The sequence below is a fragment of the Phodopus roborovskii genome, unplaced genomic scaffold (assembly GCF_943737965.1).
Source record: "Phodopus roborovskii unplaced genomic scaffold, PHOROB, whole genome shotgun sequence".
NCBI lineage: Eukaryota > Metazoa > Chordata > Mammalia > Rodentia > Cricetidae > Phodopus > Phodopus roborovskii.
The window spans coordinates 10,300,874-10,315,292 of NW_026126433.1; the positions used below are offsets into that span (position 1 = coordinate 10,300,874).

Here is a 14,419-nt window from a genome sequence, read left to right on the forward strand (position 1 = left end):
TGGGGGGCTCTGGGTCCTGTTCTTCTGTGCCATGTGACTCTGACAGATTTTGATTTTTTTCCTTTTTTTTTTCTACAACTATAACATAAACACATAAATCACCTGCGTAAATGTCTGTCATTACTTAAGTTTTATTAGGTTTTGCTTTTCTGTTGGAAATGATTTAGAAGCCAGTCTTGCAATCCCTTGTAAAACCTCAGTCATCTCATGGTTAAATTGGTTTAAAAGAAAATATACAATATAGTAATTCCTTAATAGCCTTTCTAACTTCTCCCCCCATCAACACAGGCCCCTCCCCCAACAGCCTCTCTTCTTGGCTTCTGATGATTTCATAATGTTTCCAAGTCATTTTTACTCTATGCATAGTGTCTCCTATCTCCAAGAACCATTAGAAAAGCCTTTTTCAGTGTTAGATAGCTAGAACATTTTTCTGGTATTGCAGTCACAGTTTTCAGAAAGTTGACCTGCACTAGTCTCACTATTAGAAACCAATGTGTTGGTTTGGTTTTTAAATACTGTGCCTCCCTGTTGACTGTTCACAGGTGTATACTATCTCACTTGGCTTCAGTAGGTATTTTTAGTAGAGAAGGAGCCTTTCATGAAATTTGAATCAAGCTGTGAATTTTCCAGTGAGCCCATGGCAATATTCTCTTTAGACTAGAGAACAAACATGTAGCATGTAGAATTAAAATATTTCCACAGTATCTAGCTTGCCTGATAGTGCCTAGTTAGTCTTTTTTTTTTTTTTTTTTTTTTTTTTTTAATTGGAAAAGATACTAGCTCTGTGGAATATGTGGAGTAGAAGTTAACATTAGTGACTTCTGAAGCATCAATTTTGAGATTATTTGCAAGTTCCTTTTAGGTCCTTGTGTTTCTTAGTTTTATAACCTGCATTTGTGAGGTAAGGAGACAGAGGCCTGGGGTAAGTTGGCTAGATAGACAAGCCAAAATTTTCAAGCTACAAGTTCAATGAGAAATCGTGAGTCAATAAGTAGCCTCCAAATGCACCCTCATATGTGTACATGCACTTGTACATGTGTGCCTACACACATTTGAACATGTACGTGTACACACACATATGTACATACATGACACACACATTCATAATGCAAGACAATAATGCATTTGGAATTGGGCCATGGAAGCAAAAGTTCATACTGACTGTGTGTTCTTAGATACCCTCTCCCTCCTTAGCATAGCAGCCAGCATACAGGGAGGCAAGCATGGGGCCTGAGCCTTTGCTTGGCTTTCTTGCTCTTCCTCCATCCTGGCCCTGCTCCTGGAGCTCTGGTGGCCTTGCCTGGCCCTTTTGGTGTCATTCTGTTGCTCTTTCTCCTCTCATCTGACACTAATTTGTGTCCTATCTTGAATTAATGTATGGAAATTTGGATCATTGGCCCTCTGAGTGAGAATCAGGACATTTGGTTACTAATCTGAGGGCAGGTTCGCAGACATAATAACTCCCAGCAGTACCTAGGGCTTTGGCCTTTAAGGAGGGTGCTCTTCCTGTGTAGAGACCCTCTGGAGATGGGTCATGGGTTCCCTTCTGCAAGTCAGGGTGTTTATGAATTTGGCCTTGATGTGTCATAGGATAGGCTAGGGCCAAAGTGCGAAGAAAGAAGAAAAAGTACCAAGTCAAGTGCCTTGGGAGATGGAGAAATTTGCACCCCTTTGTGAGGTTATTTTAAAATACGGTAGTCTTTCATAAAGGAACAGATTATTAACAGTGAAGAGCTAGCTGTTCCTTTTATTTCTAGAGTGTCTGTCCCCACTCTTGTAGCTCAGGAGCTATTGGTGGGGATAGCCTGTCTAGCTGTGAACCAGGGATTTGCTCTCCTAGGAGAAGGGCTGTGAACCACAAGACTCACATGGCATCTGCCCCTTTCATCCAGAACACAACTGGTTGGGTACAAAACACTGTGGCTTAGTGTTTTGATGTGTAATGAAGGAGAGAGGTGGCAAGGGCCTATGGTTGTTGAGCTGGAAGTCTAGGTCAAAGTCAGATAGAAGAGGGAACCTGGGAAGCTGTGTGTGCAGATTAGCAGAGTATATTCTAGACTCAATCCACTCTGTTTATTTTTTTCTGGTTGGTTTTGTAGCATGTAAAAGTTAATGGTCTTAAGGGATAGACACATTGTGAGATGTCCTTACTGTTGGCAGATCCCATGGGCTTCCTTGACTAAAATCCGAGAGTCTTGAGGTACATTTGTTTACCCGAGATCCACATTTCTTGGGTAGACGGCTGAATAAGCAAGGCTTCCTTAGTGTGGTTTCTCCTGAGATTTTCCAAGTGAGGTGTATATCTTCATTACCTGGAGAGTACACATTGGCCCCTTAGCTGCAATTGATGCTGAGGCAGTGGCCAAGGAAGATGGTGTTTTAAGTTGTATAGGGGAGTTCTGAAGCCTCACCCAGAGACCACGCCTCTTTATATGAGTGACAGCTGGATTTTTAGAGTACAGGACACCAAACTTAATAGTGTAGCCCTGAGATGAGAGAAAGTGATCATTATTACTGTGTGCATACTTGTGTGTACATGCATGAGTGCATGTGTGCGTGGGCCTGGAATATAGGACACACAGAAAGACTAGGTATAATAATTTAAAGGAGCTAACTATGGTGGTGGAGTGTTTGTAACTTATAGCAGAAGTTTGAGGCCAACCTGTGTTACATAACCAGTACTCTTGTCTATAAACCAAAATATAACAAAATAAAACAAAATAACATCTTAAAGCAGACATGATTTTCTTTGGGTATCTAGAAACTTCCAAGCTGGTCACCTTCTTTTGACTGAATTTACAAGGCTCTAGATTCATTTTGTTAAAAAAACAAAAACAAACAAACAAACAAACAAAAAAAACCTGTATGGTCTGCTCATTGTGTAATGAAGAAAATTTGTAATTCCCACCTAAAATCATTACAAATGAATCCTGCTGAATAGCAAGTCTTCCACCAAAGGGATACCACTGCATATTCCCAAAGTTTCTTTTTATACATATGCTTTCATTCTTTTATAGCCTTCATTCTTGTCTTCCTCTTGTTCTCTCTGTGGTCCATGTTGCTAGGCCATTTCTGCCCTAAAGCAGTTTTAGGGCAGCTTGATAGGTGGTTGCTTTGAGTATTTGGAGAGAACAGATTGCTTCTGTGTTTCCCTTGCATCCTGATCAGATGGTAAGTGCCTGGTGCGCGCTCATAGAGCACAAAAATGGGTATTTAACCCTGCATGGATGTGTCTTCTACCTCAATATGGTACCTTATAATCTGTTGAAGATAATGTTAATATTTTTCTAAAATTTTATATATGGTGTATGAAGTCTCTCTCTCTGAGTGTGTGTATGTGTGTGTGTGTGTGTGTGTTCTGTATATGCCACGATAGGTGTGGAAGACAGGGCATCTTTCAGGGTTGGGTTTTGTGAATGGAGGTTTCTGTCCTGCCTGGTCCCACAGCTGTTTAGGCCCAAATAAACACACAGAGGCTTATATTAATTATAAAATGTTCTTACTTGCTAGCTCTCTCTTAATTATTAACCTGTAACTATTAATCTGTGTATTTCCACATGGCCTTTTCTTTCTGGAGAATGCCTGGACATTCTACTTTCCCAATAGCTACATGACATTTCTCTAGTGACTCACTATCTGTGTTCCTCTTCTCAGAATTCTTCTTGTCTGGTAGCCCTGCCTGTATTTCCTGCCTGGCTGCTGGCCAGTCAGCATTTATTCATCAACCAATAAAAGAAACACATATTCACAGCATACAGAAGGACATTCCCCCATCAGGTTTTATGGTCTACACCGTATCCCACTGTTGCAGAACTTGGAATCTGGCTCTACTCTGGGATTGGCACTCAAGTGAGAGAGTGCTGCTTAGTGGGGTTGGAGAGACTTTGTCTTCTCCATGGCAGGTCCTGTTATTCAACACAAAGAAAACCAGAAAGGTTTTAAAACTGGAATTGTCAGCGTTAGATTTGGTGGTGGTATTAAGTTATTCTTTAGTCCCAGGGGACCTGAAATCCTTGCATTTTGTATTGAGTTGAGACTCAATTCCAGTTTCACGAATATCATGTGGCTGTGTTGGACTATGTGCAGCATAAGCAAGCAGCATTAACTGTCAGCAGATCCTGATGAAGGAACCATTCTCCTGGCACGCTCCCTCTTTCCTAGCCTCCCAAACCTCTATATTTCTTTTCTGTGCTCTTACATAGTGGTAGCAATTCCAGGACCTACAATGTTCAGGTGCGCTGGGCGCAGGATTTCCAGTTGGTTTACTCCTGTCTCATTGGGTGACAACAGAGAGTTCAGGTTCCATGTAGTCTAGGAGATAGTCCAGGGGATGTTGTGCCATCTCAGTGGGAGAGGACCTTGGTGCCCTTTGCTGCAGAAGGAAGAGAGAGAGAAGGCAGAGTCACCAACTGTGTCACTTTCTCCAGCAACTGCAAGAAGCTTCTATACAGGGAGAGGAAGGGACTAGAGCAGAGTACTCCTTGTACTAAATGAGAACCCAAATAAATATAAATTACTGTAAGCCAGTTTGTTTTTCGTGTGTGTGTGTGTGTGTGTGTGTGTGTGTGTGTGTGTGTGTGTGTGTGTATGCGCGCGCGTGCGCGCGCGCGCAGGTGAGGCATTGGTCAGCCTTGGTGTTGGTCCTTAGATGCTGCCACCTTGTTTGTTTGTTTGTTTGTTTGTTTGTTTGTTTGAGACAGGGTCTTGTATTTACTCGAAGCTCATCTATTTGGTTAGGTGGGTTGACTGATGAGGCCTGGAGGTTCTCTTGTCTCCACCTCCCAAGCACTGGGATTACAAACTCATGCCACAATATCCAGCATCTTTTCCATGGCTTCTCATGCTTGGTCTGCTTGAACATGCTCCCTAGTCCCCAGCATATACATCTTAAGAAATATCAAATGAAACATTACATGGAAGAAATATGTTCATTTGGGAAAATGAAGCAATTTGTACCTTTAAAACTAGTAATATTAGCCAGGCATTGGTGGCACACACTTTTAATCCCAGCACTCTGGAGGCAGAGGCAGGTGGATCTCTGTGATTTTGGGGCCAGCCTGGTCTACAGAGTGAGTTCCAGGACAGGCTCCAAAGCAATACAGAGAAACTCTGTCTCATCAAAACAAAACAACAAACAAACAACAACAACAACAACAACAAAAAAAACAAAAACAAGAAAACCCCAAAACTAGTAACATTAAATGTGTTAGAAATAAATTGTACATGTACATGAGTACTCCTTATTTAGTCAAAATCACACAGTTAAGTTGTGATAGTGTCTGCAGGCTTATGCTGGTTTTAATGTAGGAGTTTCAGACTAGGCCACTGGTCTTTGGGCTGCATTTTCATTTGGCACCCTGTATAACTGTCCCAATAGTTACTGTAAGACCTGTTGTTATGGAATGTACTTCCCCAGCTGGGACAGGGCTTCTGTGTTTGGACCATAAATAATTAGTTATAATGGATAGTATACATTTTTATCTATTTAAAATAAAACCATTATCTCTTGGGTGGCCTTCAGATATCCTTAGACACTTCCAGGAAGGGAACCTCGTATGGGTTAGAGGAAGGTAGAAGCATGGGTATTGTTCAGAATGGAGGTGTTCAGGGATGAAAATAAATAATTTGTTTTTATTATACCTACCTGGTACAAATCCAAGAAAGCCACTAAAGAATTTGCTGTTGCATTTAGATTGACTGGAACATTAACAATAAAATACTCATTAATCAAATAGCTTTGAATGTAAATTTTTGAGGGTGTTTTTATGAGTGATAGAACTTTGGACTTTAAATATATGGCAATTTTCTTCTGAAATCATTTAAAATTGGGTATATGTGATTTATATATACCACACACATACATGCAAGCATGTACACACATACACACACTTTTCTGTGCTCCTAGATTTTTATGCCACAGTGTAAAAATACACATACTTTTTATGGAACAGGCTATGATCCCCTAGGAATTTATTGTTCTTTTCTTCCTGGTGTGCTGTCAAGCTGACTACAGGTGGAAGGTGTAATTATGAGAGGGAAGAAAAGCTTTTTTGAATTTATGCTATTTTGAATACACAAGTAAATTTAATTTATTCTGTGTGAACTAGGGAATCTGCTTTTGAGCCCAACTGGCTCGGGAGTATCATAGATGCAGAAGGACCCAGAGGGTGTCTGAGTAAGAGAAACCCTTGGTGTTCAACTCAAAGAAATGATTGGGGAGAAACAGGACATGGGTGATTAAGTTACTTAGCCATTTAACTTGATAATTGAAGCCACAGTGTATGTATTCAACTTTGGTTTGCTTGTGTTAAATGCTCCTAAGTTATTTTGATCTTAATGAAAGCTTTTTGTGAATGGCAAGTGTAGTTCTTTTGGGATGTATCTTCTGTTTTGGTCATTACCTTAGTGATGATCACTGTAGTTTCTGTTTGTCATCTCAAAATTCTCTGGAGAGATGGCTCCATGGTTAAAGGCACCTGTTGATTTTGTAGAGGCTTGAATGGAGTCCTTAGCAGCCATATTGGGTGGCTCATAGCTAACTGCCTGCAACTCCAGCTTCGTAAGATATAGCAGTCTTCTGGACTCTGTGGGTATCTGCACTCATGTGGCTTACACATAATTATTTTAGAAAATACGATCTTAGTTTGTCCTCAGATTTTGGGGTAGGGTTGTTACCATTATTGATATGTTTTAAAGTTTTAACCTAAACCCTGGGATCCAGGTTTTGGCCTTCAAGTTCTGTTATTTCCTTGTCCTTCCTCTGTTCCACTCCTGGGACTGATGGAGTACTTAAGCAGTTCTCTGTGATGAGAGCGAGACTCTTGGGCTTCAACAGAGAACACTTAGATTGCCCACTTTAGGGAACTTTAGTCATGGGTCCTTCTTTTCCTTTCTTAACATGGGTGTTTCTCTTGCAGGTAGCTGGTTGAGGACAGTTCTCCATGAATGTACGTCACCATGATGATGACCGACCAGATCCCCCTGGAACTGCCACCCCTGCTCAATGGGGAGGTGGCCATGATGCCACACTTGGTGAACGGAGAAGCAGCCCAGCAGGTTGGTGACTTCCTCCAAGTGGGCAACATTAGCTGAGTATTTGCTTTGTTTGGGGATTCAGAAGTCTTTGCTTTAACTTTCATGGTTCTAGGGATGTTTTGTTGTTGTATAGGTACTGTATTATTTTTAAAATACTTGGAAAAAATTTGAGATCAGAAACTATTACCTCATTCAGCTAGTATTTGTAAAGAGTACAACATAAATTATTTTTTTAAGTGACTCATTGTGAGTCTGTACATTCATTCATCTGTTGTGCTTGACAGATCTGCACACATCCAGGGGAACCTTCCCTGAATCCTGGGGTGACCCTTCCTTTATGAAACTTGGGTGCCCCTTCCCCTGTGGAACCTGGGGTGACCCTTCCACTGTGAAACCTGGGGTGACCTTTCTCCTGGAGTGACCTCTCTACTGTGGAACTCATAAGGATTTCCTTTGAGGGTACTTAACCAGATGTGTCATTCATGGCTTAACATTATGGCACATAACAGCTTTCTAGAAAGTCAGCTACGCAGGACTTAAGGGAAAATATAAACTGTAAATTGTTTGGGTTTTTATCACTGAAACTGAATTGTCTTTAGTAATTATGTTTTTTTTAAAAAAAAAAACTACAAAATTGTGTTTGTTCTACCTTGTAATTACATAAATATATTTTTCTTTGTACATTTCTGTCTTAGTTAGGATTTCTGATGCTGTGAAGAGACACCATGACTATGGCAACTCTTATAAAGAAAGAACATTTAAATGGGGTGGCGGCTATCAGTTTTAGACGTTTAGTCCATTATCATCAAGGTGTGACATGGTGATATGCAGGTAGACACAGTGCTGGAGAAGGAGCTGAGAGTCCTACATGTTGACCACAGGAAGTAGTCTGAGACACTGGGCAAGGCTTGAGCGTATATAAGCATTCAAAGCCTGTTTCTACGGTGACATACTTTTTCCAACAAGACCAATACCTGCTCTAACAAAGCTGCACTTCCTAACAGTGCCACTTCCTTTGGTGGGGCATTTTCTTTCAACCCACCACATTTTCTTAAGTATAAACATACTTGTGTTTTTAGTGGTCAAGTTAGGAGTAAATTTGAAAAATAGTTATCCAAAATAATAATTCAAGTAACTTGAACACTTATCTGCTGATATGAATATGTGTTCCCCATTGCTCCCCCACCCCCAGAATTATCTTTCATTGACTCTCTTTGTCAGGTACGGTCAGAGGTACTTTGTATGCACTGCTGATGGGTCTGACCTTGCTGCTCAATCATTTCTTACTTTCTTCTGTATTGTGGTGTTCTTAAGAACAAGATGTATCTAACAAGGGCTAGAGAGATGGCTCAGCCATTAAGAGCATTTGCTACTCTTGCCCATGTTGGGTGAGCCACTTGTAATTGCAGCTTTGGGAGCTCTGCCACCTTCTTCTGGCCTTCATGGGCACTGCACATGAGTATACACACACACACACACACACACACACACACACACACACACACACACACACACATTAAATAAAAATAAAATGAATCTTATAAAACAAAACACCACATACACCTAATGGGTGCTTCCTAAGCACTGGTTGTTGGGGTGTGGTTCAGTCCCTCTCACCTCTGTAGCAATGCCTCTTTCTTCCTGGACAAGGCTCCATCATACTGTGTAGCATCTTCTGTTTTTTACATATAAACAGCCACACCCAGCCCAAACAGGCCCCCCTCACTGCTGCTGTTTCCTTTCCTACCTCTGTCACTGACTTCTGTTGGGCACCCCCACCCCAGCTCTCATTCCCTCCCAGGCTTCATCTGTGCATTCTCCACAGTATCTTCTCGTCGTACACTTTTGGTACTTCATTCTAAACTCTGGGCTTTCCATCCATTGGCAGTGCCTACTGCGTTCATACCTGTGAGGTCTGTTTCGTGTCTGCGACTACCTGGGCCCATACTTTTCCTGTGTATGTTGGTTGTCTTCAGTGGTCTTTCTGCTTCTGCTTTTATGCTGGATTCTCCAGATAGAAGCTAGAGCTGTCTTCTGAAAATGTAAAGTGTTTCATGTTCATCCCTTACACAAAGCCACCCTGTTGCCCCTGGAGCAGAGCCTGTCTCATAGCCTGCTGGCCTTGCCTGGCCAGCCCTGGCCTTTTTCTCCACTGCTGCCTACTCTCCTTTGCTCTAGTCTCACAGCTGTTTGTGGAAAGCTCTGGCAATTCTGTGAATGGTTTCAGGATTCAAAGTTCTGTCTCCTTCAGCTTTACTAATTAAAGGAACTTAAAAATCCAAGCTATTCAAATGTGATTAGCTTGGAAAGCAACTCAGGACTCCCTGTTGGCACACATGGCCAGCTAGATTTCTCAGAGACACCTTTCCTTGTTGCTTCAGTGCAGTTTTGTGTTTTGGTGATTTTGCCCTTATTTTATGATTCAGTTTGCCCAGAGTAGCCTGTTGTAGCTTATTAGCAGCATAAAGAGCCCTCAGTTCCAGAATTTTCCAACCTTCCCTCAAAAGTGAACTCCTTTACACAGAGACGTGACTGAAGACCAAGAAGACTGGATATCCCAGAAGAACACATGGCATTTTCCTATCCTGTGCCTCTGACTTGTCTCTGTGTAGATGCTGGCTTAGTATATTTGGTCCATTGGGAAGAGTTCTATAAAGCTAAAAGGGGAAAGTTTATTAACTATATATTTTATAAATAGATACAAAACTTTTCCAAATGGAGGAGAAACTTTAATGGAGGGTAGTTCACTCAGCAAAGTATAGGGCTTGAGTTTGATCCTCTGAATCCATGTTAAAAACCAAAACCAAAACCAAAAACCAAAATGGGGACATGTGCTTATTATCCAGTGCTGGGGTGATGGAGATGGGTTCTATGAGGCTTCCTGGCCAGCCAGTTTAGACTACTTGGCAAATTCCAGGCCAGGGAGAGACTCTCTCAAAGTAAAATTCTTTGTGTTTGAGTAACAGCCTTAGAAGTTGACCTCACCTCCACAAGGATGTGTAGACATGTGTATACTGACCACCCCATGTATACATATGAACATGCATATATACACAGGCTCCCACACATGTACTTGGACAAACATTCATGCACATAACATCATGGAGAGTGTTTTAGCTTTTTAAATCTAACTGTGTTAGATTTTTCTGGAAGCATTAACATTAACATTTAACTATTTGATGTAGTTGGACTTTCTTTGGATTGCTAGCTCCAAATAATGACAGAGACTTCTTATTAGTTATGAAAGCTTGGTCTTAGCTTAGGCTTGTTCCCAACTAGCTCTTAAAACTTAAATTTACCCATTTATATCAACCTATGTTCTGCCATGTGGCTCATTTCCTCTACTCAGTACTGTGAGTCCCACTTCCTCTGTGTCTGGCTAGCAAATCCCACCTCTTCTCTTCTTCCCAGAGTTCCTATCTCTTTCCAGAAGTACCACCTATTCTCTCCTGCCTAGCTGTTGGTCATTCAGCTCTTTGTTTAACCAATCAGTAGTTGTCTTGGCAGAGCCACATCTCCACAATGTACAAAAAGATTATCCCACAACAATATGATATCAATGCAAAACTTTCTTAAAGGGACATTGTTTTATAAGTAAACTGTTTGAAATATTTAACTTGTTAGGATCAGACTGAGATTTATCATGCCTGGATGCTGCTGCTTCATCTATCCCTGGGGCTCAGCACAGGGTGGTCTGAATGCCTGGCATCCCCTCATCCCTTTGTGTCCCGAACACCTCTGACCTGTGCCTCTTTCACTTCTTAAGCTTCTACTCCTTGCTTTGGGTCCTAGCTTCTGTACTGGTCTGGGTGAGCATAACGGAATCCAGGATTCCATTAAACTTCGGCCTAGACACATGAGGAAAAGGGAAATTGAAGAGCCAGAAAAGCAACAGTGGCAAAGCAGTACCAGAGATGTCCCTTAAATAGACAGGTAACAAGGCACCTCTGAGAAAGGATGCAGGAGTCCTGAGTACTTGCTCTTTTGGCACTGTGGCTTTGTCTTAAGAGCCGCATGTCCTTGTGCTTAGGTGAGCCTGTGTTATAGAACACTCTGCACAGAATTGGACCTGCACAGACGTTTTCTGAGGCTTTTGCTGTACCTTCCACCGAGGCATATTGTTGCCACAACTAGAACCTTTTGGAGGCACAGGATTGACCTCTGTGATGAACCTTGCAGGCATTGTGTGACAGACTTGTTGAAGGTGACTTTTTTATGGTAAGCAGTGCCGTGGCAACTTCAGTGCTTACTACAAGAAGCTACCCCTGGCTGTCTCTTTGTGAGGAGCTTACTGAAGTGAACCTTTCAAGTGTCACAGTGCTCTTAATAGTTCTGCCTGTGCAGAGGATATTCCAAACATTTCTGTAGGTGCAAAGGAACTACAACAGCCAATGGGAACAGGCTTGAGCTTCCTCCTCCTTTTTGTCTTCATCTTTCTTTCCCCCCCCCCCCCCAACCTGGTCATTTGGTAGATGTTCTGTTTGGTGTGTTTCTTAACTCTGGATTCCTTTTTTAGTTTCCTTTTTAAATTTCTAGAACATTTGTTTTTAAGCTTTGTGGGGTTTTTTTTTTTTTTTTAAAGCTGCTTCAGTAATGTAAAGACCTTCCTCCATCTAGCCAGCCCAGGGTAGCATGCCTTCTGACTTGTTCTAGGGACAGGCTGTTAAAGAGACCTCAATTCTAATTATCCTGGCTGGCCTATAGCACTTCATTTTATTGAGAATGAACTTTTTTTTCCTCATTTGATTTTTTTTCCCTCTTTCTGTTTGATTTTGAAATCTCTCATTTCCCCAGAACAGAACCCATAGCCAGAGTTTTCCCGACATTCTTTTGAATCCACGCTTCTAGACAGTGTATTAGGTGGAGAACTTTCCATGTTTCAGACGGTGCTCATCACTGACGTCTTTGACATCAAATGTTCTCTCCCAGTTCCATGACCTTTTCCACTTTGGGTGAGCTCTTCTTAATAGCATTTCCCCAACAACTTCCTTCTTGCATTCAGTGCTTACATCTTATATAGCACAGGACTTTTCTACTTCAAATGCAGTGAAAAGAAAGTCTTGTAATTAATGTAGTGGGGAAAATGGATAAGTAACTCTTGCTTATTCGAGTGAGAATGAGACCAGCCATTGAACTAAGGCTGCTGAATTATTGAGGAATACTGTCATGTGCATGCATCCCTTCTCTTAGGATAGAATCTAAGCTTGGAGCTGGGTCTTAACCTGGAACACATGATGCAGCAAGACTTGGTCTTGGGCCACACTGTTCAACATCTTGATGCCTAAGAAATGCACAGCTTGGACAGATATTTAACATTCTTTCAGACTGCTTCCCAGCTTCCCTCCACCACTGCTATGTAGAGAGACCTCTCTCTGTTGGTATTGGGAGAAGCAAGGAGTGAGAGGGTAGGATTTGTTGGGTGGATTATGACTTGACTGAGTAATAGATACATTCACCTTATTAAGTATTTGCAAGTGTCTTCTGTGGCAGCACCTTCTTAGTGGCAGCACCTTCTTAGATACTGGAGACACAGGCACTTGCCTTGCCTAAAAGGAATGAGCAGTTTAGTTGAGGAGTAGGTTCTGTTTTACTTATAAATCTAACCCCAGATGCTGTGTTTACATATATGTCAGGCTGCATGAATGCTTGGGGTACAGAATATTGCAGAGCGTAGAGGAGGGATTGAGGAAAGAGCAGCCAGCTGGGTAGCAGAAGCTAGCTTGCCCCAGGATCACCCTGCAGCCTTCCCTGCAGGCTTCTCAGATCAGGTAACCAACTTCAGTTTTATTGAACGAGAGGGTTCTGTAGTCTGTTCAGTGGAGAGTTCACATTTTAAGTTTGCCACAAGCAAATCTCTTGTTACCAGTTTGTGATTTCTCTTTAGTGAGTTCTCTTGTGTGCATATTTGTGTGCAGGTAAACTGTGCATGTGCAGGTCGAGGGCGAAGGTCGTTTTACATGTCACCTCAGGAACACTGGCTACTTCTTTGAAAGGGTCTCTCATTGGCATGATGGAGTTTACCAGATAGGCTAGCCCCAGAATCCTCTTCTTTCCATCTCACTAGGACATTTTTATGTTGTTCATGGTGATTGAACTCTCAGGATTTGTGCTTTCAAGGCAAAGTGTCTTACCTACTGAGCAGCGCCTCCCTTCCCCTCACCCCCCCTCCCAAAAAAAAAAAAAAAAAAAAAAAAAAACAAGCTCTGATATCTTTCCTTGAGACTTTGCTTTTAATTTATTCCTTAGGAATTCTGCTTAATCTTCAATGTTCCAGTCTGGTGGTTACTGCCCCTTTGACCTGTGTTGTCTATTTCCCAGGATCACAGACTCCATGGAATTGCAGATAGCATGCATCCCTTACCCAGAGCAGTTTCCCAGCTGCAGAGAAAGTCACTTTTGCTACCAGGGTCTCCTTGCAACTTTAAGAAAGGTGTGAGTTTGTAGTCTGTGGTCTGATATTTCAGTCCTTTTTGCATTCGGTTTGCCAAGTCTTCTTACCACAAAGGCTTCCAAGGGGGCACAGGCAGACTCTCAGCCTTAGGAAGGTAAATGTTGATCTGTATTTTTGGAGGTTGTTGCTATATGTGGCACCCACAATAATTAGGACACACAGCATGTAATTATGACATTTCTGAGCTGTCTGGGTTGAGAGACACTTCAGAATTTAATTAACCAAAGGCATCAATGGTCTGCAGTAGCCTGCAAATGGTGGTAGTCGAGCTGCCTTCAGAAGTGGGGGATGAAAGGAAACCCTGGTGTTGTTGGGCTACACTGCTCAGCAGAGGCAGTTATGTCTCTGATGTTTCCAGCATTGCCCTTGTTTGCAACTTCGCTGTCTTTGTTTGATTCCGTGTCATTAGCTAGAAAGGAATCCCGTCCCTCTTGTTCACGCTGTGTCCCACATCTGTGGTTGCAGGCAGGAAATCTTTTTGAATGGATAAAGAATGAGAGAAATGAAAAAACTTAATTCATTTAAAAACTTGCCACTTTAAAAATTTGCCATAAGCCTTTATAAATAAAATCCTTTATTTATTATTTTTGTGTGTGCTACATGCATATAGTGATTTTGTATATGTGCCTGCATATGCATGTGTGTATATGTATGGTGCATGTGTATGTGTGCACGTGTGTGTGTGTGTGTGTGTGTGTGTGTGTATGTGGTACATGCATACCATGTGTGTGCATGAGTGTGTATGGAGGTTGGAGGACAACTTTGGAATCAGTTCTCTCCTATCGTCATTATGTGGGTTACAGGAATTGAATTCAGGATTTACAGGCTGGGAGGGGCTCAAGCACCATTATCTGCTGAGCCATCTCACTGGCCCTTTTGTTTTTCCTAAAATTTCATTTAATTTATTAATGTTATTATTATGCCTGTGTGCCT

The 14,419-nt window shown here is 41.8% G+C and overlaps 1 protein-coding gene across 5 annotated transcripts in view; it reads left to right on the forward strand.

The window, feature by feature from the left end:
- Positions 1–14,419, forward strand: part of Fndc3b (fibronectin type III domain containing 3B) — a 289,153-nt gene that overhangs the window by 61,377 nt on the left and 213,357 nt on the right. For all 5 annotated transcript variants that reach the window (XR_007834627.1, XM_051185896.1, XM_051185897.1 and 2 more), the window contains one exon: positions 6,918–7,056. Coding sequence is in view for 4 of the 5 variants with exons in the window: in XM_051185896.1 (XP_051041853.1) it covers positions 6,946–7,056 (111 nt within the window). In the remaining variant the exon portion in view is untranslated. The remainder of the gene's footprint in view (positions 1–6,917; positions 7,057–14,419) is intronic.